At 48.1% G+C, this 25,877-nt stretch overlaps 2 protein-coding genes across 2 annotated transcripts in view; both read right to left on the bottom strand.

Annotated features, from left to right (window-relative positions):
* Tmhs (Tetraspan membrane protein in hair cell stereocilia) overlaps positions 1–9,801 on the bottom strand; it is a 168,332-nt gene extending 158,531 nt beyond the window's left edge. The window contains exon 1 of the mRNA XM_077631959.1: positions 8,841–9,801. Within this exon, the coding sequence (XP_077488085.1) occupies positions 8,841–9,252 (412 nt within the window). The 5' untranslated portion in view covers positions 9,253–9,801. The remainder of the gene's footprint in view (positions 1–8,840) is intronic.
* A 4,216-nt stretch (positions 9,802–14,017) lies between these two features.
* On the bottom strand, positions 14,018–21,415 carry LOC144097070 (uncharacterized). Its single transcript, XM_077629857.1, has 4 exons — positions 21,296–21,415; positions 18,554–18,650; positions 16,835–17,126; positions 14,018–14,212 (listed from the first exon to the last, which is right to left on the bottom strand). Exons 2-4 carry the CDS (start codon positions 18,624–18,626, stop codon positions 14,158–14,160), a joined length of 420 nt encoding a protein of 139 aa, XP_077485983.1. The 5' UTR covers positions 18,627–18,650; positions 21,296–21,415; the 3' UTR covers positions 14,018–14,157.
* Between the last annotated feature and the right edge of the window lie 4,462 nt (positions 21,416–25,877).

The raw sequence follows: 25,877 nt of genomic DNA, 5'->3' as shown, positions 1-25,877 counted from the left end.
GCGCTCGCTCGCTCCCACGCTCGTTCATCCAACGCGTCGTCCGCTCAGCGGGGTGTTTGAAATTCAAATTGCGAGGGGGAAACCGGTACGCGGGCGACGGAGTGCTCCGTGATGAGACTGAGTAGTGTGCGCAACGTGAAGGAAAGCAGGAGGGCGAGAGAGAACCGCAAAGCAAGCTTGAGGGGAGGGCGAAAGTGTGGTACACTGTCGGCGGTGATGTCATGTTGTCGAGATTGCGTAGATACGGGACGACTCGGAGAAATGGGAGGAAAGCAAAAAAAGAAAAAGGAAAGCAAATAGCGCGTGCAGCGCATGCTCTGATGCGTCCACACCTCAGCGGGGCTTTTAATCTGGAGAGAATGACAGGTGCGACGTCCTGCGCATGCGCGCCTGATGATGGGAGCGTCAGTGTTGGCGGGTCGCCGAACGCGTTCTCCATGAACTGGGAAGGCGCGGCGCTGCGAAGCGCGTGTCGTGGCCGCCTTCATCTTAATCAGGGTTTGGCGTGAATGACATCTTTCCTCACCGCCCCGCAGTTTTAGATTGTTTTTTTTTTACTTTATGTAGTTGATTCGTCTATCCTATCCCGCGGTGCAGCTACAGGTAGATCCTCTGCCTTGTCTTTATTTTTGTGGTCTGTTTTGCAGTCTTTTATTTTGCTGTTGACAACTATTATGAGTGGTGACAGGGAGTGCCAAAATGAGATGAGGCTCAATCGCTGTTTGAGCGTAGATCATGCTGAAGTGACCGTACGGGTTACGGCGGTGACGGGGGTCAGGGGTCGACTCTGGGAGAGTTTAATTTTCAGAGCTGACAGTTCACGACAACATCGATGACGATGGCGTGTGTGGGATGAAAACAGATGCGGTGTCTGCACAAACGAGGTCGTCCCTTCCGCCATGTCAAAGGTGCAAGCACTTCGTGACAGGCATGTCGTACGCTGAGCAGGGAATCTGCCTTGTTTTCTGTTTAGACGTTCGTCGTTTAGATTATTAGTTGAACACACACGTTTGCCTAATCGCGTTTAACAATACCAGCGAGGCTGAACTGATCGGATCTGTAGTGGGAAGAGTACGATATGTGAGTGGCGCGTGTTCCATTGCACGAAATCAAACTCTCACCAGCTCGGACGTGTTCTACAGTCTGGTTATACCGGATAGGTGTAGTAATAAACATCACTCATTGTTTATGATGAGTTAATAAGAACGAGCAACCGGTCTGACCATCCTGTCTGCCCTTGCCTCGCTGGTTCTTCGGGCGGCTCAAGGCAGTTTAAACGTGGATGGACAACAATAAGATTCGTCGGTGTATTATATGGAAGTGTATGTGAGAGTCCTTAGGCCCCACAGCTAGCGAAGTTAGCCTGGGAGCAATCTCACATCATCGCCGCGTACTCTAATCTCTCAGGAGCGCTACCTCATCTTAAAACCCTACAAGGCTGAGCTTTCTTATTTATGTCGGAAGAGCGCGAAGTTATGTCAAAAGAAAAATAAAGAAGCCTTTTCCAGATTCCGAAAGGCAAAGCTACTAGGCGAAATGTTATGCGGCATATAATTTCAACGACCTATATTATCACGCAGTCACCCAGGTGTGAGTAAATGCTAAGAACATTGACTCTGCATTGTTTCTAGAAATAGGAGCGAATATGAATGCTAACGCTGAATGTCCAGACACCGGTTTCTTTGCTTTTAGACCAACATTAATTCCTTTTATTGTGTCTTTTCACACGAAAAGGTCTAATAGAACACTTTAACTCGCGCTTCTTAGTTGTTGCATCCAAAATCAGCGTAATTATTGGTTTGAAGATTAGCGGAGAAAAGAATGTCGATTGATATATAGGCTGAAAAAGTGCGGAATTGTAAGGACGTAAATCTTTCTCTCTTTTTTTCGATTCCCTGCGCAGTTCATCCGTTCTGACAAAGAAATCAGGTTGTTCGCCACAAACAACCCATCATCCAAAACGACAGCTCCCTCGGTCTATAAAGGAAGTTCTTGCATCCAAAATCAGCATAATTATTTGTGTGAAGTTCAGCGCAGAAACAATGTCGATTGATATGTTGAAAAAGTTAGAAATCAATGTGCCATGCTTTAAGAGAAAGAAGAAGTGCGGAATCGTACGGACGGAACTTTTCTCCTTTTCTCTCGATTCCCTGCGCAGCTCATCCGTTCTGACGAAGAAATACAGGTTGTTCGCCACAAACAGCCCATCATCCAAAACAACAGCTCCCTCGATTTACAAAAGGAAGTTCTGAGAATAGCTGGCAACTGGGTCCAGATCGCCAAGCGCTGCTCTGTATCGCATTCGTTCCCGCGTACACCCGCCTCGAGAGGGAAGCCACCGATCAGGGTCAGCCAGTCATCGCATCCAGGAACCGCCGTGACAAACGAATCAATCAAACGTCGCCGGCTTCTTAACCTTAAGATCGCTGTCTGCGGCCGCCAGCAGTCTTTCGGCACGCCGCAGACTGGATCGAGCGGACGAGTGAACGAGGCGCTGTAAGGATATATGAAGACGACCTGAACTTGACAAGCACCGTGGCTGCAGCGAGCGGCCTGTTGGCGCCTGCCGACGGCAACTCGCTGGCACCTTCGAAGGACTCCGCAATCAAGAATCCTGTTTTTGCAAGCCTCGCGCATCGTGAAAGCCGGTTAATAGAACCCGATCGACGGAACGCGAAGGTAACAATGTCGAAACAACGCGCCGCTCCGATGTGTTGTTCTCCTCAGCGATGAAAAGGTAACTAAAGACGGAGGTGGTGTTTGAACATAATTGAACAGAAGAGTGTTGATTATAAAACGGAGCGTCGGTGACATTGCATTATTGTACAGTCATCGTGAAAAGTTCACGAGATGCGTGTTGCTGAAACAAAAACAATTTGTTCTGCGCTGGCATGCAAATCCGTTCACTGGAAGGCTTGGAAGTGCGCGGAAACGTACGCGCTTCGTCTGGTGGAGCCAATACCAATTGACTTGGTAGCGAGGCAACGCAGAAATAAATTCTTTTTTCTGTGAACACGCATTCCGTAAACGTTTGTCCACGGCTGAACTATCCCCAGTTAAACAGTTTGAAAGGAACGACTTTTTTTTTCTATGTGTGTGCCATTTCATGAGTCCACCATGGAGGACAGCAAATTTTGTAAAGTTCGAATCGGTACTCATATTTGTCCTCACTTTCCTTCCGATTGCTCAACTGCAGAGAGATATCCCGTCTGCAGTTTTTAAACTTGAAATCTCCTCCCCCGTATTTTCTTCACAGTTCATTTATTCCACTCTAGCAGCAGAGAGATTTCAGATCTCCTAAGGAAACAGGTGTTGTCACTCCGTTATGCGGCGTCTGGAGTAGACGGCTCTTCGTTCGTGGTTTGCTATTTCTTCGTGCCATGTGAATATGGCTTCTGCCTCTTGGACACAACCGCACATCTCGCGAACTCTCTAACTCGACATCTTTGTACAGCGTCCAGTGGGCATTAATGACGGGTTTAGCAGTCGGAACCACGTACGCTCGTGTCCACAAAGCAGTCAATGAAAAACGCCTCCTCCACATCTTTATACCTTAGTCCGTTGACCAAAAAACGCCTCCTCCACATCTTTATGCCTTAGTCGGTCGACCATCATCCTTCCTCTATTCTGCCGGGGCCGCTGAGCTGACATCTTTTTCCGTGTAACACTAGGCAGTTCTACAGAGAGTTAGGTGATTATGGCCCTTTACGTAGTGTATGTGTTGCACTATTCCTTCAGCCTTAGCTTGCACCACCCCAAGAAAGTTAGATCTAAGCCATCAGCCATGCCTTTGGAAGAGTAAATATTAGTTTTCAGATGGCATAAAAACAAAGTTCCATAAAAGGTACCACTTGGCACGCTGATAAAACAAACTTTTGCTACCAGGTTGCTCTTTGGTTGGTTTGCCACCAGGTTGGTTTTGCCACGTTGCTCTCACTTTTGCCACCACTAGAAATTTGTTTTATCAGGGTGCCATGTTCTACCGTTTATGGAAGGATGTTTTTATGCCATCTGAAAACGAATACTTACTTTTCCAAAGGCATGGCTGATGGCTTAGATCTAATTTTCTTTGGGCGGTGCAAGCTAAGGCCGAGGGAATAGAGCAACACATACACTACGTGCAAGGCCATAAACACCCAAGTCTCTATAGAACTGCCTAATGTTAAACGCAAGAAGATGTCAGCTCAGCGACAGCGGCAGTATAGAGGAAGGATGATGGTCAACCGACTAAGGAATAACTGATTTCCTTTGCCCATGATCAGAGACGAGGCTCTTGCACTGAGAAAAGACTAAGATATTTACCCACTTATTTTTTTTTTTTACAGTGTAACAGTACACGGCTCTTGCATTGCAATCTAGTGACTGCAAACAGCTTGCAAGCACGTTCACGCATGTTCACCTTGCCGAGCATATGTTTCTGCCTATCGCGAGCAGCTCGTGCGGCCGAGGAATGTGCATAAAGAGGGGACCCCCATTAGCGGTACGCCAACGCCGGGGGAGGAGCGGTGAATTCGCGGCAAGCGCGTCGTTTGGCGGCGTCAACGGTCGGCCTACATCTCCCCCCCTCGCGCGCGCGGTCTCGCCTCAAAGACGCGCTCCTTCCGATGACGAGCTCTCGTTGCCGCCTCTAGGGACCTTCCTGTTCGCTCGCTCCTCGCAGAGCACAGAATGTATCTTTCCTTCACTTTCTTTCTTTCTTGCTTTCTTTTTCTTTCCTTCTTTTTTCCTTTCTTTCTTTCTTTCTTCGCTTTTCTTTTCTGCCGCTAGAGGATAACTTCACTCTGCGAAGAATTCTTTTAAAAGAAAAAAAAGCAGCCGCACTATCATTTTCGCAGGTTCGGATGGTCTAAATAGTCCGAGGCAGGAAAAACGTGACTGCCTAGACATAAGAAAAAATTGTATATATATAAAAAAAAACAATGACAGGAGACGGACAGACGGACGCGTGAGTTTAGCTGCATGTGTGGTATGACGCTAAAAGAGATCCTATGCTATTTTCGTACATCGAGGATGGACGAACTGTTAGAGGTTCGGTCATACTGTTGTGCGGGGAAAGGCAGTCGGCTTGTTCACAAGGCAAGCGTGCTCAGCTTGCACAAAGCTGAGCGTTCTCGTCATTATTTGTAAGCAAGCGCATCTTAAACATCAACTGACTGAGCACTCTCTGGCGCAGAACTGCGACCAAGTGGGTGCATGCACTCAAGCATGAAGGGAAGATAAGCAAAGCAGACAAGTCTATAAACATCCGTTCCATTCTTCATAAAGGGTAGCAAAACATTATATACAACGTAGAAGGATTCAGCGTAGTTTCCCCTATTTTCACAATCAGTTGATAAGCTCGGAAGTCCGGACTCAAAACAGGAGCCGCTGTACCAGTGGGCGTTGATGTGTGCTCGGTTTAGAACACCTTTGAGGTTGAAAGTTCGCACTATGCGATATCGCATAATAATACCTGCCACGAAATTATAACTATAATAATTATAACAGGTGCCATGTCATGGCAACTATTACCATGGCGCGTGTTTAACAATATTTCCGTAAAATGAACAGCAGCTTTGCACCCATTTACAACAGCTGACAATGAATGGGGACATTTCCTTCAAATAGCTCGCAAACCTCACACTTCTATACTGCTGTGATTCGGTGTTCTATGACCTCAAAACCAGCGCTTCGTGCAATCCTGTAGTTACTAAAACCTTACTTTTCGCCTTAGCTATATACGTAACGACGTAACGTCTAGGCTTTCAGTACGCTTCGCGCGGCCAAAAAAAAAAAAAAAAGATGTACTGTTGAGATTCGGCGTTCTATGACCTCAATACCAGCGCTTTATTTAAATCTGTAGTTACTGAACCTTACTTTTCGCCCTTACAAAAAATTTCTTTAGACAGTCTATAGACTGTCTATAGATTTCTGTCTATAAAGTCTATAGGCTGTCTTTAGACAAACCCAAGAAGTCTATAGACAATACAAATCCTATAGACAGTCTATAGATTTATGGCCATACATATTCAGTAGACTTTTGTCTATAGACTATGAATAGACAAAAAGAAATATATATATAGGAGGGCAATAGAGTCTACACCGAGTCTATAGACTGTCTATAGACCATTTCTACAAGGGATACGTAACGACGCAACGTTTAAAAGCTTTGCGCGACCACCAAAAGGGCATGCTGACGTATGCGCGCGACGACCCGTTACAGCCTCCGCAAATCTCGCGTGATGAATCGCGCGGAACACGAGTCAAGAAGGAATCAACAGAAGGGCCGTTCCGCGAGGAAAACGAAGAAGGCGGCGGCGTGAGGTCATCGGGCGTGCAGTTTGTTGCGGGAGACGCATTTGGGACAGCGGCCTTGAACGTCGACCACCACGGGGCGCGCGCACACCAGGACGTAATCACCACGCAGTCTGCAGCGCCGGCGGCAGCATTTGCTGCGTGTGTGTGTGTGCGCGCGCAGCCGTGTAGTACGTAAGAACACGGAAAACCTGAAAACCGGATCGATGCTCCCTTCAAGCGCAACAGAGACCGCCTCTTTTGTTTTTTTCTTTCGTTTGTTCATTATCCTTCCAGCGCCCCCTGACAGTGGTATGCTACGTCACAGCTAAGCAGAGAAGGTGTCGGCAGGCAAGGCAATGCGCGCTGTGCAGTTTGCGACACCTGTTACCAGGAAAATTCGGCGTCGGTGCTGTGAGCAAAAAATCACGAGCATGGATCTCGCATCTGGTTCCCAGAGAGCAACCTAGGAGGCAGATGGGCCACCTTGGTCACGTGACCTTGCGGTGTCATCACAGCCTGCCCACCATGGCAGGCGGCGGTTCAATTAATGACTGGTCGCGAGAGGTGGCTTGAGAAGAGCAACCTGAGTCTCCAAACCTCTCCGGTGGCAGCACCTGCCATCGCAGGGCAGTGGTGCATCGCTTAACCGCTGCACACCACTGCGCCAGGAGTGGTATGAGGACTCCCAGGGATCTATGAATGTAGAGGATGACCTTCTGCAGATATGGGCATTAACTCATTACGCTATCGCGTCATAACCTTAAGGCGGAGCATAAGTGTCCGCTCCAATTTTTGTTCATACAATTCCACTGAGAGGCTCTGTGAGATGGGTAATGCTAGGAAGTAAATAATCGAAAGGATAGCTCATTCTACAACGCGAAACATTAAATACGACGCGAAGACTGCAGGGCACAAGCGAGGACGGCAAACTGCTCGCGCAATGAGGAAAACTATGGTCGAAGGATAATTCAGAAACAGTTACATTAGAGTTTTCAGGAACTGACAGGGAAGCCAGAAGCATTAGTGTTCGGTGAGAGGCTATGGGCGCAGTCTAAGCGCAGCTAGGGTTGTTTCCGTAATGCTGTAGTAATGGAACATCTTCGATTAGTTGCCCCAAAGGTAAACTATGTTATTTATACAGGGTCAGTGGTATTATATTTTATCTCCGTGACCTCACGAGTGTGTTTGGAACAAAATTTTCGTTGAGCTTTGCGCCTATGAGAAAAGCTGAGTCTACTTCCTGCCTTGCAAAATGCATTGCCTTGGCACTGGAAAGGCTGGCTTGTATCTCAGGTTCCGTGATTTTTTCTTTTTTGCCATTTCTGTACTGTGTAAATTTTGTGCCATACAGCGTATATTTCCGACATGTTGAAAGGTGGCTGCTTATGACATCGACCGAATTTAAGTGCCTTTTTTGTTGCATTTGGATTCATAATTCATGCCCTGCTGTACTCTTAATTCTTGTTTTTTTTTTTTTGGAACCGCTGTCTTCTATAATGCCTCCTGCTCCGTCGCAGAGCAGTGGTCTCTACTGTTCGTTTCCGTGTCTCTCTTCTTGGGGACCAGTAAAAAAGTTGCACTCTAAGCCAGCAGATCCGGAGCTTCTACATAAGCCGGTAATATGACGCTAATTTGCATAGAGGATGGGACTGGAACCCCTTACGAGGACGCTATCAACTGTGATCACGTTCCGCATGTATAAAAAATAAATCGAGAAAGCAAAGAGTCTAGGAACTGAGCATTTGTTTTGTCTGCATATCTAAGGGGTCACAACGACTACTTTCGGGACGTGCAGGCTGGGCCTTAAACAAGTCAGGTTAAGTAAGGAGGATTTCAGGATGTCTTTCAGTGGACAGCAGAGAAGTTTGAATTCGTGCGTACCCGGTTTTCTATGACTGGTTCTTTGAAGGTGCTTGTTAAGTGACTGGCATTAATGGCGGTTTTGCATTCTTTGAAACATCAACCCACGTTAATTGCCACTTTTGTTCTCTTTTTTTCGTTTTTAACATTTGTAACCAAATGCAGGGTTTCGCCGAAGTTTCGGAGGCTTTCATTTCACCTCTACGTCCGTCGATAAGCGTTTTCCCGTGCACATACATGCACACACAAAATTTGATGGCAATAAAATTGTGCAATCGACGCGAGATGCAGACGCATCAACAGTGATCACGAAGACATGATGAAAGGTACCCATGGGTAACATCGCGGAAAAGGTTCTCAGCTTACACGTCGTTGGATAACATCCATGACACCAAATTCACCATCTACTGAATGAGTGCAAATTTTGGCAAACGAGCCAAACACGTTTGTTTTGTTACACATGGCTCCATTCACTGAGAAAGTGGACTCGGTAGAGATGTCCATGACGCGTTGGTGTGTCTAGCACTCTAGATACTGGTCTTCACAATTGCACTGCGCATGCAGAATGCGAAAGCTTCGACTATGCTTCTTTTCATCTGTGTGTGTGCAGAGCGCAACGTGTCCACCCCAAAACGCGTGGGGTGGTTCTTAGTTTCACATGTTTCGTCGAGGCGTGGCCAGACGTGTCGGTCACGCGTACTCACCGCAGAAGACCTGCATCCAGCCACAGATGTGGAACACGGTCGACGAGTGGAACACGAAGAAGAGCAGCATGCAGCAGATGCACAACAAGACCATGACCACCGATAATCCGACGAACACGGTGGCCGCGCGGAAAGCCGCCGACGGGATCGAGCTGAAGTCGTCCAGGCGGCCCTGGCACGTCACGTCTTGGCCGTCCTGAATCAGGTGACAGTACTGCCACAGGCCGAAGTGGCCCGTGCCGCGAGATTCCTTGGTGTCTCCGAGCCAGTGCGGCTGGATGAACACCACCACGTTGATGATGGCGAAGCAGATGGTGAACACGGCCCACAGAACGCCGATGGCCTTCGAGTTGCGCATGTAGTTGGCCTGGTACAGGTTCAGTTCACTCGCGTACTCGTACTTGGGCTCCATCGCGCCTGCTTCCACCGCTTTAGGCTTAAGCGCCGCCGTCTCGCTGCCGGTCACCGTCCTCCGTTCCTCACGTCGCCGGTGACACGCACCCCCCTCGAGGACGACCGCGCGTAGTCGTCGCCTTCCTTCACCGCCACTGCCTCATCGCACACAACCCGGACAGCGGCGAGTCTCCTCCGGCCGCAGCACCGCTGGTCGCGCACAAGTCAACAAGCAGGAGGAGGAGGAGGCCCGGTGGTTCTTTTCACGCTACGGACCCGGACCGCGCAGATCACGGCGGCTGCGGTGACGGCACGCTGGCGGAACTGGGAGGGCGGACAGCTGGGGCCGAGACACCGCACTGAAGTGAACGCACACTCGGAATTAAACGCACCACCGCCGACGCCACTACGCTCGCCGAGCGGCACAAGGGAGGAAGAGGAGAAGGTGCGTGCCGCAGCGAGGAGGCGAGAAACACCCTCAATATGGCGGCTCTTCGCTGGAGGCTGACCTCCCCTGCCAGGAGGACTGGTTTGGCCAGTTACCCTTTCTGCCGTCGTTCGCATCTGCAGCCACAGCGGCCGCTTGCTCAGGCTTTTGTTGCTTGCGGACCAAGGAGGTTATAGTATATGCCTCCTCTCCACGGCGGTATGGAGGGAGTGCGAAGCCGCGCAGCACGCATTTGGCGGCGCTGTCTGCGAGAAGGCGCGGGATTCCACGGCCGGCCAGGAGCGCCGAGTGGTTGCCTTTCGCAGCAGTAGACGGGCACGGCGGCGGTTGCCTTTTGATGCGACCGGTATGCAGGCTTGCCGGTGCCGATGGGCAGTTCTGGTCGCTGACGCAAGAGGCTATATCCGTCCGCGGTGCCGCCGGCCGCGCTACCGTGTAAGCGGATTGCGGGACCGGCGGAAGGAAAATGCGGATGAAAAGGAGCTTCCTTCGAAGCAGCGCTACGCGAATTGCGCGAAAGGCCCTTGACCCTTCAATGCAGCGTTGAACAGTCGATGGAGCGTCCCGGAAGTTCACCAGCTGATGAGACAAGTATTGGATTAGCAACATGGCTTGGGGGCAACTAACGAGACGGTGCATTCGAATCGCACGTTAACGACCGGTAACGCCTGGAAGGAGCGCCTAACGATTTCCTACATGATCATGAGAGGGTGAGCAGGAAAATAAGAGGGAAGAGGCGTTAGGCGAGCTCGACGCGTAGGCCAGAATAATAGCTCGTATTTGTATGATCTATAGCGAATATGCAAATGGTGACACGGAAATGAGTGGGGAGAACACTCGGGTGGTGCTGTTGGTGCGTTTAGTTTTTGATGTACTGTGGGCAGGTTGTATTGACAAGAAAAATCAGGTCTGTCTGGCTGCGACGCAGGGCATTAGTTTTGAACCACTCACAGAAACATGTTCGATACCCTTACCCCGCTCACTCTAAAAGTAATTCTGGACATTTCTTGACAGCGCTGCATGCTGCAATGGCGATCCTCATAGGTTGCAGGTCTGAAGGCAGAGTCAGCATAAGCGATTATTTTGCTTCTCTAAAGAGATTTCATTGTACCCAGTATATCTGAAATGCTCACAAATCCGTGCTCATCTGGACGGAATTAGGGCTGATCAGTAAGAGGCTAAAAGAATGGCCGAACAGACGAATGTCCATAAATACTGGACAAGCGCATTTTCAACGAGAAGTTGGTTACGAACGCAATTTTTTCATATACCGTAAGATTCCACATAACACTCAATACATCCGCAGATCTTCCTCCGCCAGGCATGCATTTTTTTTTGCTATTAACGTTTTTGTCATCTTCAAAAACGTTTCCTATAGCTTTTCGATGGCAGTGCTAATTGCTTGGTGAGAGCGATAGACGACCTTTAAAAGAAAGATTTTGCTTCGCCACGGAAGAATGGACCATTACGTTCAATGTTTCTATTTCAGTACCTTACAATATTCCGCAGCTGTCCAAAAATCCTGGACCTGACTACGAATAATGTACAAGGTAAAAAAAAACATTCTTGCTGCGTTATTGGGTATTTTTGTCTACACTCACGTATTTTATTAATATTTAGGCGTCATGTCAATAACACTGGCGATTAAGCCGGGTTTCTTAAGCAGACCCTGAACTATTTCGGTGGGCATATTCTAGTGCAACAGATCTGTAGAGGTCGTCTTTGTGGTTATTCGAGTCGAATCTGAAAGCTCTGCGTGGACCGTATAATTTAGAAATGTTTTTTTTTTAATCGCTGTTCGCAGTATATCGCTACTGATTAGGACGACGCCTCGCTGCCGCTCGTCCCCTACTCCGATGACATCAATGGGCAGTCTGGGCGAGCCTTTTACATTTACTGAAGATCAAAAGCAATTTTTTCCGCAACAGTTTTAAGATTAAATATCGTAAGAGGGATCTTAATCACCCTCACGTTTGTTTAAAAGGTAATAAACGTACACAAAAAAAGGCTAAGTCAAGCTTGAGCCAGCCGGTTCGAACACTCGCAGTGCCCAGCTTTTTTCCGGCTTAGCGTCCTCACTGGACAACATTTTCGGTGCCGGAGGCAACAGCAGCCCGTAGTGCGAGCCGTGAGTATGAATATGAATGAAAGTGGATTATTGTTTCCCGCAACGGCAGTGGAAGCAACGGCTCCTCCTTTGCCAGAACCCGGCTCCTTTCGAACGGCCCGTCAAGGCTTCGAGGTCAGGCGCGTGCTCGTCCGTCTGCGCGTGAGCTAAGGAAACGCTCCCTTCCAGACGCCCAAGTCGGTAAGGTCACGGATGCCATTTGTTCTCGCCCCATGGCCGTTTCTGCTTTCGGCACGGCCGTGGTCAGCACAAAAGGCCGCTGCGTCACTCACAGGGTACTTGACGCCGTTAGTTAAAATTGTAAACACGGATGGCTCAGAATTAACTAATGGAGCCATTCTTGCTTTAAAGGGACAAGAGTGACAAATTGCATAGTTGAAACAAACCTATGTATTACCATTTTTTTAGTTACAAACAGGCTATACTTCCACTGAAAACTCAGCTCCTATAATCTAGGCGATAGCGAAAAACAAAATACAGGCAGCGCCGCCACCGGTCGTTTTCGGAACTAAACTACAGTGACGTTGAGAAAGGTTTTTTTTTTATTCATAAGAAGCGGAAGTGACCGGTTTTGCGCAATGATGTCCAGGTGACTTTTGTATCGCAATCGCTGTCGTGCACCAGGTTACAGAAGACGAAAAGAAAACAAACTTAGAAAATGTCTCAAGGCAAGCCCACGGGCCCACGTCATCACCAACGTCACAACTTTGGAATCGGAGTGGCGAGGAGATGTTTAACTTTCATGCTAAATTTCTGAGCATTGACAGCGTTTTCATTCTTTTTTTTTTAAGCTGGACAAACGTAAATCTATGTGTGTTGGAACGTAAGCACCTATATGTGCTTAAATTTGCGGAGAGGAAAACCCGGCTCAGTTTACTTCGATGCCACTTTAAAGCGCACAATGCTTTGTGGCGCTAAATTGTATTTTGCACGAAAATGACCTGACCAAGTTGAAATTATGTCATCGTGACAATTAGAAGCCATGGTACAAGCATCCAGTAAAATGTAAGCAAATGCCAGAAGATAAGGGTGCGTCCGGTTGTCTGGAGCATATGGAACTAGTATGCTGACTCGCACAGCCACATCAGTAATGCCACTGTCTACATATGCTAGCTGCTACAATAAAGAAGATTCGGTCTCTGCTGGCTTTACCGCGGAATCTTGGGAGCTAAACAATGTAGAAAACTCGACAACAAATGGTGTGTGTATTACTGATAAGGTTGGACAGCGCGTTTCTTTTATTCATAAGCGCGTCAATTGGGAGATGGGGAAACGTGTAGACAGCGACGTGGAAGGCAATAGATTTCCATGGCTCTGAAGGCCACGGTGCTTCGGCCAAGTCGCACGCGTTGAGCGCGCGGGCCAAGACCGTTAATCGCTAGGCTAGACATGCCCACTTCGGGGTAGTTCTTCAGTTGTCCGGGCGGCCGTCGAGTAGCCTCTCGGTGTTGCGCAGTTTCTAACCAGGCCTATGACGCGCGACGTGGTCGCACGGTTGCGGTGTTATTGCAGGAGATGACGTCGGTGATCGATCCCCGACTTGCATGGGCGTGTAACGGCAAAGTCGAGGCAACGGCTGTGAGATCTTCGCCCCGGTCGAAACGTGGCTACCTGGTCCGACATCACGCATGGCCAGCAGCGAAAGTGTACAACCACTGAGCCACCGTGCTCGAATGTAAGCTTCTGTAAAAAGAATTCATGCTCCTTTGTTTGAAGAAATCCGATTGCATTGAGCGAGTGTATTATGATGGTCCTGCAAGTCATATGCACGCCAATTCACTTTGAAGCGATAGCTACATTACGGTAGCATTTCGAGCCTTCAGAGTGGCGACGCCGTGGCTGGTCACGTGGTTCGTCACGCGGTTGGTCACGTGACCAAGTTCCACTCTGCCAGCTGTAGCTATCGCGTCACACCAGGTTTAATCAAAGCTAAACAAGCACAATTATTTTTATTGCACTAAATAAATGGCACCTACTTGGCCCCGTGTTTCCCGACTGCAATTCACCGACCTTGGCTAGCCGCCAAACTTTCTGACTGGCGGGTATAGGCCATTAAAGTTTGCTACACCTTTTTTTTTTTTAGAAGCCTTCGCCTTTCATGACAAGGAGAATCTTGTTACGGCCAACACAATGTGTTTTGTTACTTTCAAGAATGAACGCAGATTTTTCACTTAGCCTCTTTCTTAGCTAGACAGAAAAGAAGAAAACGCAGAAGACAAAAGTGGGTTTAATGTAGTGTCCGAGTAAATATCTTGACCGAAGACCACCGAGCTTGAGATTCAAGAATGGACTCCACAATGTCGCTTTGTGCTGAGGCGCGAGGTGAGTAGTGACAAATAAAGCTTGAATCACGAAGTGGGGCAGCAGCAGAACAAGCGGCGTAGAATTTTTCTCTGCTGTTGCCTGAAAGAAAGAATCAGCACAGATCAGTTAGTGGGATGCAGAGGCTTACCATAGACAAAGTGGTTTTTTGGTTATGTCGTATGTATTGGCAACACTGCCCGATTACTTCACTGCACCTGTGCCTCTCAAAGTGACCGCACCGTCAGTAAACCATGATGACAAATTCAACCTAAGTAATACCCGGTTATCGGTGCAACTGGGTGCTTGCAGCGTACATTTTTACCAAATAGTCTATATATTAATTGCAGCTATCATAAACGGTTCAGTCAGAGTGAAGCAACTGGTGCGTGATCTAAGATAATAACCCGGAAATATTGTCGCACTCAATGATAGTTATCAGAAAGCCATACTAATTTCTTCCCGCTCGGCTGCAGCTTTTTATGTGCCGGATCTTCAGTTTGAAAAAGAAAATAATGATTACCGTTGCAGCGTTTGCTCCCTTTCTCTGGAACGCAAAAACGCTGCAAAAATGCTAGAACGTGAAACTTCGCACACGGTAACGGCTGCGGCCGCATTCCAAAGCAATAGCCTTAGCTTGCCCTGGTATGTCACTCAACAGAGAGATCAAAAGTATAGTGCCTCTGGCATCATACACCGCTAGAAATAATTTTCCCCAAAGGTTACACAAATATCTAAACTAGGTTTGGAGCGCACTGGAAAAAAAACAACTAATTTATCCAAAATTGCTTGGCGTGTATACAGGCTTTGAAAAAGGAGCAATTAAACACGGTCGTTTGGGTACTAAATACGCGCTCTACTCCATTAATTGTGCTTCATACGAGTGTGTTTACCAAACAGGTGGATTTTGGTGTCATGTGTATCGAGCTCGCTCAATACATTATTTTGGGTTTAGAGAGCCCTGATTACTTTTTATCGGCCGTTTCGTGGGCTTCTATCGCGTTGCAGTGCTCTTTAAAATATACGTCCAAAAAGCAGAAGCCTCGTAAGCGCCATGATCAGTGCTTAGTAAGCGTCCATCGCCATCCTTCGTGGCTTCTGTAGCGTTAGTGGGAATAAAAAGAAGCCAGTGGCTGACTCCCTTGCGAGACAGGAGGACGCGTTCAGAAACTTAGCATCGGATAGTGCAGAAAACAAAGACCGAGCCGTGCAGAGCAGCTCACTGTGCATCGTGGACGTTGCGCGTGCTGGGGAGAACTGTGGCTGTGTTTGTAACATCCAATGCGCTACAATGACCCCTCTAAAATCAGGAAAGAGTCAGTACTCAGAAAGACATCATTAACGAAAACCTTTCCTGCAGCTTCTCTCGAAAGGCACCTTATAAATTTCGATTCGTAAAATCTACTGTTTCTTGGTATACGTGGTTATCTATCTGTTCTATGTGTATCACTAGCGTGCTGGTAGCTAGGACGCGCAGTCTTCCCAATGCTGGCTCAGTGATACCAGTGAGCTCGTGAACCCGCTACTTTCTGCTAGAGTTTATAAAGGCAGCCAGTAAATGATGCAAATTGCATCGTGTTGCCTTCGCGGCGTTGCCAAATGTATGCTGATGACACCAAGGAGGACGAAGGTTCGAAATAACATAGCAGTGAAAGAGCTGACAGTAGCAGCTTATAAGGCAACCTCGAAACATCCTTGACAAGTTCCAGAAAAAGCTCGGGTAGTCGCAGTTTTCGTTTTATTTAGGCTTTTCCCTTCTTCCGGGACTCTGTGCCTGACTGGCCCCAATTTTAGCAGACCGGATAGTTTCACTCAAATACATAAAACAATCACTTCAAGCACAGGAAAACCTAAAACTATGAACCAAAAGTCCCGGGCACAAGATCCCTAATAACGTCTCCATAACTGAAATCTCGATATTCAAATTTGAAGAGGATCGAAGATTTGACAGCTGATCCAGATCATGAGAGGGAGATAGCTAGAAGGATAAGAATGGGCTGGAGCGCGTATGGCAAATTCTCGCAGATCATGAGTGGCAGTTTACCAATTTCCCTCAAGAGGAAAGTGTACAACAGCATAATCTTACCGGTACTCACCTACGGGGCAGAAACTTGGAGGCTAACGAAAAGAGTTCAGCTTAGGTTAAGGACAACGCAGCGAGCCATGGAAAGAAAAATGATACGTGTAACGTTAAGAGATCGGAAGCGGGCAGAGTGGGTGAGGGAACAAACACGGGTTAATGACATCCTAGTCGAAATCAAGAGAAAGAAATGGGCTTGGGCAGGGCATGTAATGCGAAGGCAAGATAACCGCTGGTCCTTAGGGGTAACGGAGTGGGTTCCAAGAGAAAGTAAGCGTAGCAGGGGGCGGCAGAAGGTTAGGTGGGCGGATGAGATTAAGAAGTTTGCAGGCAAAGGGTGGATGCAGCTGGCAAAGGATAGGGTTAATTGGAGGGACATGGGAGAGGCCTTTGCCCTGCAGTGGGTGTAGTAAGGCTGATGATGATGATGATGATGATGATGATGATGATGATGATGATGATGATGATGATGATGATGATGATGATGATGATGATGAAGATTTGTTAGAACAATGCGGAGCTCGAATTAAGGAGAGCACGATCAGGTTCCAAAGCCGCCAATTCGAATAAACCGGACGTTCGAATTAAGCGAGTTGTCTCCTTCTCGCTTAGTGACGCAAGCGGTACTCGACCTCGCCCAGTACTTGCTGAGGGCGTCCAGGGGCCGGATGATGCCGGTGTTGAGCGGGATGGTCTCCCATGAGGCCGAGCTGGTCGAGCCGCGAACGGGCGACGGCGTGCGGGACACGGAGTGCTGCGCAGCACCCGGACGCAGGTTGCTGGGCCCCATCGGAGGCAGCCGTGGCGGCCTGCTCGCGGTCAGGACACCGCGCACCACGCCACCCAGCCGACGGCTCAAGGACGAGCTCGCCACGCCGTGGCGCTCCCCTAGCCGTCCATCCTTCTCCGCAGCCGCCGTGTCCGTCCCGCCCGTGCCTGCGCATGCGTGACTGATTACTGGCGTGCTTTCATTTGCTGAGCTAAGAGTTCACTGTTTGATTGGTTGGTTGGTTGAATCACCACCACTGAACATAGATGGCCTATTGACTGACTGTGGCAGGGCGGTTGTTCTAATCATTTGTTCAACACCCCAACGAAAGACGTTTTGAATGAGTGGTAGTAGCCTTATAGACCAATTAAGCTGACACCAATGGCCAACTGCCCCGCCGCGGTGGCTCAGTGGTTATGGCGCTCGGCTGCTGACCCGAAACACGCGGGTTCGATCCCGGCCGCGGCGGTCGAATTTCGATGGAGGCGAAATTCTAGAGCCCCGTGTGCTGTGCGATGTCAGTGCACGTACGTTAAAGAACCCCAGGTGGTCGAAATTTCCGGAGCCCTTCACTACGGCGTCCCTCATAGCCTGAGTCGCCTTTGGGACGTTAAACCGCCATAAACCAAACCATAAACGAAACGAATGGCCAACTACGTACACGTTAAAACAATGGTCTGGCGGAGCTCAACTATGGTCTTTGTTTTTCTCCGGAACAAAAAAATTTAATAGTGAATGCCATTAGGCGGAGAAAGGAGAAAAAGCATTTGCATCCACATTGCCCAGCGGGAATTCCCAGTTCACTCGGTAATTTGGGAGATAACTCACCGGATTATTTGAAATCGAGTCTTTATCCTGTCGATTCAGGCTGATGATCAACCTCTATGCATCTTGACGTAGCGCATGCTACTCAAAGCAATATGTTTTTATGCATGGTGTGCATGCAGGTTTATGCTATTGCGCATACACTTTTTTTTTTCCTATCGGAAAATAAGCTAACCAAAGGACGCCATCAAAGTATCCGCAGCTTAGCGAGCACAAGGATCAAGCCAAGTGCCCGTTTGGGCGCTCCGGAGACAATTTCCCTATTGTTGTGCGCTCGATCGTTTGGACCGTTGTACATAGTCGACTCATTATACTTTTCAGGATATAATAAACATCTCCACAAAATATGCCAAAGCAAACTTGCCTGGTCGTTATCGCTACGGGCGCTTCATCCCTAAAGGGTCACTTTTCATTAAACGCGTCCCGCTTCGCAGCAGCAGAATGCACGTGACAGGCACACTCCCAGGTACTTACGCACGTCGACGCTTATCTCCACCTTCGTTGAAGCAACAGCGCCGCGCGTGCAGCGTACAACACAAATCCCCGAGTATATACGGCCAACTCACGAAACACGCGTTCGCATATACGGAACCTGCAATTACGGAGAGCGCGCTTGCATGGTAGCACTTTGTGATAAAACCACGCGAGGTCGCCCACACAACACGTAATATTTACGAGCACACACTTTTTTTCCGGGGACTTCCGGCGCGCGCGATCTTTCCGTCCAATGTTATACAATGGAGCGCATTACATAGCGGCCGCCGCTCACCGTTCGAAAAGCTGCTCTGCTGACTCCTCACGAACGCCACGAGGCTCCCTGAGCACCCAGCCGTCCGGTTCATGCTTGCGGGTCCGCCCAGGAGAGCCTGCGCGTAGGTTCCGCACAAAGGGGGCTCGATTGGTGAGAAACGATGGCAGGAATGCTATACGCTCATAGGCCGAGGTTGTGAATAATGGCGTGGCCGTGCAACGCGCGCGCTGAATGCCTGTCCCTTGTGCGAACTGGTGCGAATGCCAGTCAGCTTGGGAACACCGTTGCGATGCAGCTGAGGAGATTGCGCAGCTTTTGGCACATGCACGCGTCCTCCTTGAGAACAGTTGTTCCGATTGCACAGTGATACCGAACGCGGATGTGGGTGTAGATACGTGTAGTTCCGCGCAGGCGGAACTGTTATTCAAGCCTCGGAAGGGCAAGCTTGTCATGCGTCGTCCTTCCATAAATAACGCTTTCTTTCAGAAGCATCGCTCGGCATTCTGGATGCTTTGAGGTTGGCAGCATATCTGCCGAATGTAATGTGGGGTTAGAGGTGAGATAGGTACGAATGTTTTTTTTTTTATTGCCTCGAGAGTTGCAAGTCTTGAGCTCTATCTTCACAGTTATCAGTAGGCTTAGTCTAAGCAGTGTCAGGTGACGTCAGGATCTAGTTCCACACAGATTAAAAACCTACACCACTGACTATAAATGGAGACCTTTAAATTAGGCAATGTCTGTCCCGTGGTATGTAGGAACATAATTTTTTTGAAGACACTTCCCAGGCCTAACCTGTGCCTGAGTGCACCCAATGCTCCGGCCTATGAGCACAAGTGGAACGGTCCGCGCATACGGAGCATTAGCAGGCGATGGTACACATCACATATCGATAAAGGACGTCGCTGTACAGCCTTTTTTAAAACTCTTCTTCAGACCATAGGGTTTGCCTCTGAGCGATGTAGTCGGGCACCCGCGGCCCTCCTGGAGATCTGAATGTCGAGAGTATGAGGACGAGGGTCACCCTCCCTATCAAGAGTTCTGTAATTTCGGGTTCGCGGTAATTCCCTAACTACGCTGCTCAAGACCAAACCCTGTGGCCAGAAGACTTTTGAACAAGGCCGCACATGTACAGTTACATAGTCATGTAAGTACAGCAATATACAGTTGAATATGGATATATCGAACCCGGCTATTTCGAATTATTGCCTATATGGGGCAAACAAATTAATTAAACCCTTGAAACCCCTGTGTAAAAGTATTGAACAGAATAACGGTGTATATCAAACTACAATTTAACAGGTTGTTCGATATATCGAAGGTGTGTAGGTAAAAGCTTTTTTTTCTGAGAGATCTTAGGAAGAGGCTCGAGATCAGACGGCCGCAAGCCTTTGCGCCGCTGCGGCCTCCGCAGCCGAGGTGACCGCTCTGTTGAGCGGTAACTTCGGAGCTGCGCAACAGTGCCTCCGACTGTTCGATTCTGGTGATTACTGGGTGTGTGAAGGGTAGGTGTTGACATTCCCAAAGAGAGTGCGGTATTATTTGTGGCTGTGATCGAAATGCGCGCCGTGCCCCTGCAAGTTGCGCTTCTCCTAGCGGCTGCGCAGCCTTGGACACCTACTGGCAGCGCTAGTGCGGTAAAATCGCCTGACGAGGTGAACGTCAAGTGGATTTTAGGGGGTCTTAGGTCTTTTGTACTCATTTTCAACGACACATAGCTTTCATGCGGTGAAGGCAGCCTAATTGACAAAAGCCTAGCGGCGGTCCCCGGCTGACGTGCTTAGCTGCCGAACACGTTGCGGAAACCGACTTTACCTTAAAATTGCTGAGAGATAATTCGATTTATAGTGTTCTGGTAACATGACTAGACATCTTAAGATACACGGTGGCTAGTTGCAAAGCACCGTCCTCAGCGGCTTCGATGCGAAGCACGTTAGAGCCAGCAAAGCCCAGAAAGTGGCACCGACGGTCGTCACGTCGCTGTGAGAAGCGCGTTACTAGAGCGTGTGCCAATGCATTATCGCTTCTATATTACAGATAAGCTTATCTATAGCCATTCTTATGTATCGAATAATCGATATATCGAACTCTTTCGCGATCCCCTTCGAGTTCGATATATTCGTGTTGGACTGCATATATCTATGCTCCGACTTCAATAGATGCAGGGTGTTTAATTTTATCCAATACAGTTTATTTTACAAAAAAGGATGTAAGGGATACAGAGCACGGCTTTTGAAACTGCTATCGGACCATGTAGATATCTTGTTCAAACGTATTTGATAAAGCTAATTTAATCAATGCCCAACATGGTCACATTACTTTCTTAATTCCTTCTTCTAGGCTAAATATCACATTCATTAAATTGAAACATCTTGTACAGTTAACTGGCCAGCACACGCTCAATCATTGGTTACGTACTGTTCAAGTGCGTGCTGCATTTACTGTTCGAATCGGAACGAGCTGGCGCCAGCCAGAAATAGAAGTGCACAATTTTAATGAGGCAAAGCAAAAGGTATAAAGGCTCTGACAGCAGGCTCGCGTACGGTGTGAAAGGACTGTCGTGGAAGGGCTTCAGCGAGAGCTCCGTTAATTTCTGAGATAGCGCTTCTCTGCTGCAATGCCACTTGGGCCCTCTGACACCTTTTTTTTTTTTACGACACCGTTCTTCAGGGGCATATATCATAATTGTAGCGTAAGTCCTTCTAAAGGTTGAAATGTACCGGTGCCAAGGCTCGGAGAAACGCGTAGCAAGAGTTCACGTACCGGTAAGAATTTCAGGTGATCTTCGGTCACGATAGCGTATGCGGCGTCAATTTTGCATCGGTAGAATTGTACGCGCTGACAGCAGCGCTTGCCGCCTCCCGAGCTAAGGAAGCGCTGCCGATGTCGATACTGCTTTCTGATGGCAAGTTCCATCTATTGCAATTGTTGACATTCACGAGCATCGCGCCGTAGGCAGTCGTAGCCGTTTCATTACTTATTGTGATTGCGCATTCAACGTCGTAAATTTTTCGCAGTCGTTGATTGGGATTTCCTGTTCAGGCAAACTTGCTTCTTTGCTGTTGCAGACATCTTAATGATGGGGAGTGCAGCAGACGAAGTTAAAGTTGTTGTTGAAGGCCAACAACAACGTGTCACGACGGCAACCACAATGTCACTTTATTTGCAACGAGGCAAGTACATATATCTTTCAAATTCCTGCACGCCACCGGGCGGCCAGAAAAACACGGAATCAAGAAGTTAAAAAAGAATCAGCAAAGCTATACCCCATATTTACCTTTTACTAAGTATTACACAAATTCCTTCCTCTACACGGAGCCCTATTTTTTGTTCATCTCACCACGTTGGAACACTCCGGAAATGCAAAAACCGTCACCACTGAAATTTGAGCGTTAACATATAAAACTGGATTAACGTACACCAAAAATCATGAGTGCCTACTGTATTTTGAGGAGAACTGCTAGTGTACTATTACAGTTGCGTCGCTAACTTAAACCCCATTTCTTGTCGAAAATTTTGCGTGTGCCACATACTCTTACTTTGAGGTGCATGCGCAGAACAGTTCTCATGGTGACGTTAGCGGTACAATAAAAGCAAAATATGTATTAAAGCGCCTCATTATTAAGCATGCCGATAAGTGTCAAACTTGTTCCTTACGTTCACACGCAAGCCAGAGAGTTGGAAATTTCATATCCTGTACTGCAGTGCTGTAAAGCACGTCGTAACCACCATCACGATAGCCGCTAGCCGTGTTAAGAATACAACCCGGCACAGATCCCTGAAGGTCGGCATATTCGCAATTATTTGTCTCGCATTTTGACAGAGTCGGGCAGCCAGATATTCGCGTGCCAGGCACTACCGCGAGTGCCCGTAAACCTATACAGAACAGATTCAAGAATTGCATCTCTCCGCGCGTACCGGTCCCGCGTGTATTTTTGCACTTGGATCGTATACACGAGTGCACTGCACGCACACTCACGCCTTTTTCTAAAGGCGCATTCTTCGGTGCCTGCTGTGGAAGCACGAACAATAACGTGCGCCAGACAATGCAGCTCGCTCCTCTTATGGGGCGGAAAAGGTGGTGACCAAGAAAGAGCAACAATCCGGTCGGCGGTGCGGCGTGCGTGGAGTGACGTGTTTAGCCGACTGGGCAAGACCCGCCCGATATGCAGAAAGAGGCGAGCCGGGCGTTGACGGATATGCCTGCTGCATGCGCAGTCGTGGATGAGCAGCAGCCAGCCATCAAGCACAGGGTCGCTCTCTTTTTCGTTCATGAGGCGTGTGCCTCTTCCGCCGTCCGCCTCATCCCTATAGAGCCCAACCCTGGGCAATGACTTCGGAAGGGCGTGCGACAGTTGAAAGATCTCGGAATGTCTAGCTCCGGCATACTGCTTTCAGCGGGCCAGATTTTTTTTATTGGTTTTGGGGGGAAAGGAAATGGCGCAGTATCTGTCTCATATATCGTTGGACACCTGAACCGCGCCGTAAGGGAAGGGATAAGGAAGGGAGTGAAAGAAGCAAGGAAGAAGGAGGTGCCGTAGTGGAGGGCTCCGGAATAATTTCGACCACCTGGGGATCTTTAACGTGCACTGACATCGCACAGCACACGGGCGCCTTAGCGTTTTTCCTCCATAAAAACGCAGCCGCCGCGGTCGGGTTCGAACCCGGGAACTCCGGATCAGTAGTCGAGCGCCCTAACCACTGAGCCACCGCGGCGGGGCCGGGCCAGATTCTAAGCATGCATTCGCGCTGAAAAGGAGAATAAGACACGAAAATTGCTGAGCTATCTCAACTGCGTTCTCGAAGTACGAGAAGAGTGTTTCTCTGTCCGAACTAAGCTTGTCGATCGTTATCACTTCGCGTGAGTGAAATACCAAATTAGCGGCAGGAGCGAGGCTCCGTTTTATCTGTGACGGAGGTCAGAAGTACAGCTGCGCAAAGTGGTAGTTGCAATTTGACAACGAAATTTTGATTGTACGCTGTAACGACATAATGGCCGGTAAAGGTTTCTGCGATACAACGCGACAGGCAAGCTTAGCTGACAGCAGTCTCTACAGGCTAGGTTTTGTAAACATCGGAAGTGACGAAAGGTACTATTATACAAGAGATGAGGTGGGAGGAGGGCAACGTAACGACCGGTAAACGTTTCTGCGATACAATGGGACAGGCAAGCTTGGCTGACAGCAGTCTCTACTGTAAGTATCGGAAGTGACGAAAGGTATTATTATACAAGGGATGAGGCGGGAGGAGGACAGACTGAATATGCGCGAGTGTCTAAAAAATGGTGACCTTAATCCAAGTGTTCTATGTGGGTGGTACACCAAAAAATAAAAGCTCTCAAACGGGATATGTAATTGTAGCTGGTATTTATATTTTCAACCGTGTCTTTCGATTGTGAATAAACTCCCCACGTGTCATTATGAGTGCAGTGAGAAATTCCCAGGTGGGGCGTTAATTGGTAACAACACAGTCTTAACGATCCTTCCCTTTTTCAGTGATAACCTCGCCAACAGTATTATTTACTCAGACTCGCTAAGTGTGCTCACAGCCGTTCATTCTAGAAATGCAATAACCACGCTACGTAGCGACCTCATACACAACATTACAACAGCACTAGCTCAAGGACTAAACATAAGACTCTGCTGGGTATCAAGTCACGTCGGCATAAAGGGCAATGAAAGACCAGATTTGTGTGCTGCTCAAGCTTGTGGCAAGCTAATAAAGAATGCAAATGTGCCCTATGAAGATTGCATGAAATTACTACAATGTAAGGCAAGGAAAATTTGGCAGTCCTCTTGGGACAGCGAATTAAATAACAAGCTACACTTAATAAAATCAGTGCTCGGTGAATGGAAGTCATGTGTGCATCAGAAACGTTTCAACGAAGTCATTATCTGCCGCCTCCGTATAGGCCACACACACATTACTCACAACTTCCTGCTAACAAAAGAAGACAAACCAGTTTTTACATGTGGAGATGAACTTGCATTCAGTCACATTTTAATTTCATGTTCGAAACTGGAATATCTACGGAAAAAGTGCTTCTCTCCGTTTTATAACCAACGCATCCCTTTTCATCCATCACTGCTTTTAGGTGAAAATGCAATTGTGGACTTGTCCTGCGTTTTTAGATTTTTTACAGAAGCTGGTGTTCTTAAAGATATGTAAAACATGGCCCAGTACTTTGCCTCAGCCACTTTCGCATTCTAGAGAAAAAGGCTGAGGTTTTTTATTTTGATTGGTTGGGGGCCTCCAGTCTTTGCCCAGCCAAGGACGGCTGCTGAGGGTACCCAGCCTCATTTGAAACCTTTAATATCTTGTTTTGCTCCCAATACTGGGCAGAAAGGTATAACCTTTTAGGCATTCTACACCACCATATTTTTTATACCTTTGTAAAAAGCTGCAGAAAGCAATTTATTATACCTTGAGCTTGGCGCATGATAGCCTTAGTCGCTTATGCGCCATTAAACTCAACTCAACTCAACTCCTTTTCAGTGATAAAAAGAGAGCTCGCCACACTAAACGAACACGTGGCCAAGATACCACGGGACTGCGTTCCTGGCGCGCAGTACCTCCTTTTCGTCTTTAATGCTATATTCCCTACAATGATATTTCGCTTTATACTTCACACACACTTCAAGCGGAGGTTGAACCGCGCTGGCGGCCTTCGGCCGAATTCCACTTTCTTCTGCAATGTTGTTATTTTGCCACTAACCTCGTGAAGTTGCGCGGAATGCCTCAGTGGCCCCTTTTATGTGTCCAGCGACAATACCACGAAATGTCAGAACACTCGACTTAACAACCTTTGCCCTTGCTTGCGCAAGAACCGGAAAGAACGCCTGGCTATTTTCGAAGTCGGAAAATTGCCTTTTCCGGGCCAGTCTGTCGAGACTTTCCCCCCAGTTGACTAACGTTGCCGTTGTATATTTCTTGGAATTTCGTTGTTGCTTTTTATTCTCCGTAGCATCTAAAGTTTCTAGTGTTTGTAAGCACTCAAAACACGCAGCTTCAGAAACTTCCAGGCACGAAATAGCAGTCACATCGTGCGTTCAACCGCTCAGTATAGACGTACCAGTTGCGTCCGCCCGCGTATACATGCAGTCCGCTCGGCAAGCAATTTGCAAGAAACACAAGTTTGTTTTCCTGCCGTCAGAATTCTGCGTACCTTTAGCTCACCCGGGGCGGCAAACACGACTGGACAACCGTACCACGCGCAGAGTTCAGAAGTCCACATGCATGCATCGACATAACGGAACTCGAGAACTAAATTGCGCGCGCGCGCCTTTCTGCATCCGACGATTGCCGAGATGCTCCAAGCTTTTATGTAAGGCTTTCTTTAGAGCCA

Source organism: Amblyomma americanum, chromosome 7 (assembly GCF_052857255.1).
Source record: "Amblyomma americanum isolate KBUSLIRL-KWMA chromosome 7, ASM5285725v1, whole genome shotgun sequence".
Lineage (NCBI taxonomy): Eukaryota > Metazoa > Arthropoda > Arachnida > Ixodida > Ixodidae > Amblyomma > Amblyomma americanum.
This window is presented reverse-complemented; position numbering and strand designations above follow the sequence as displayed.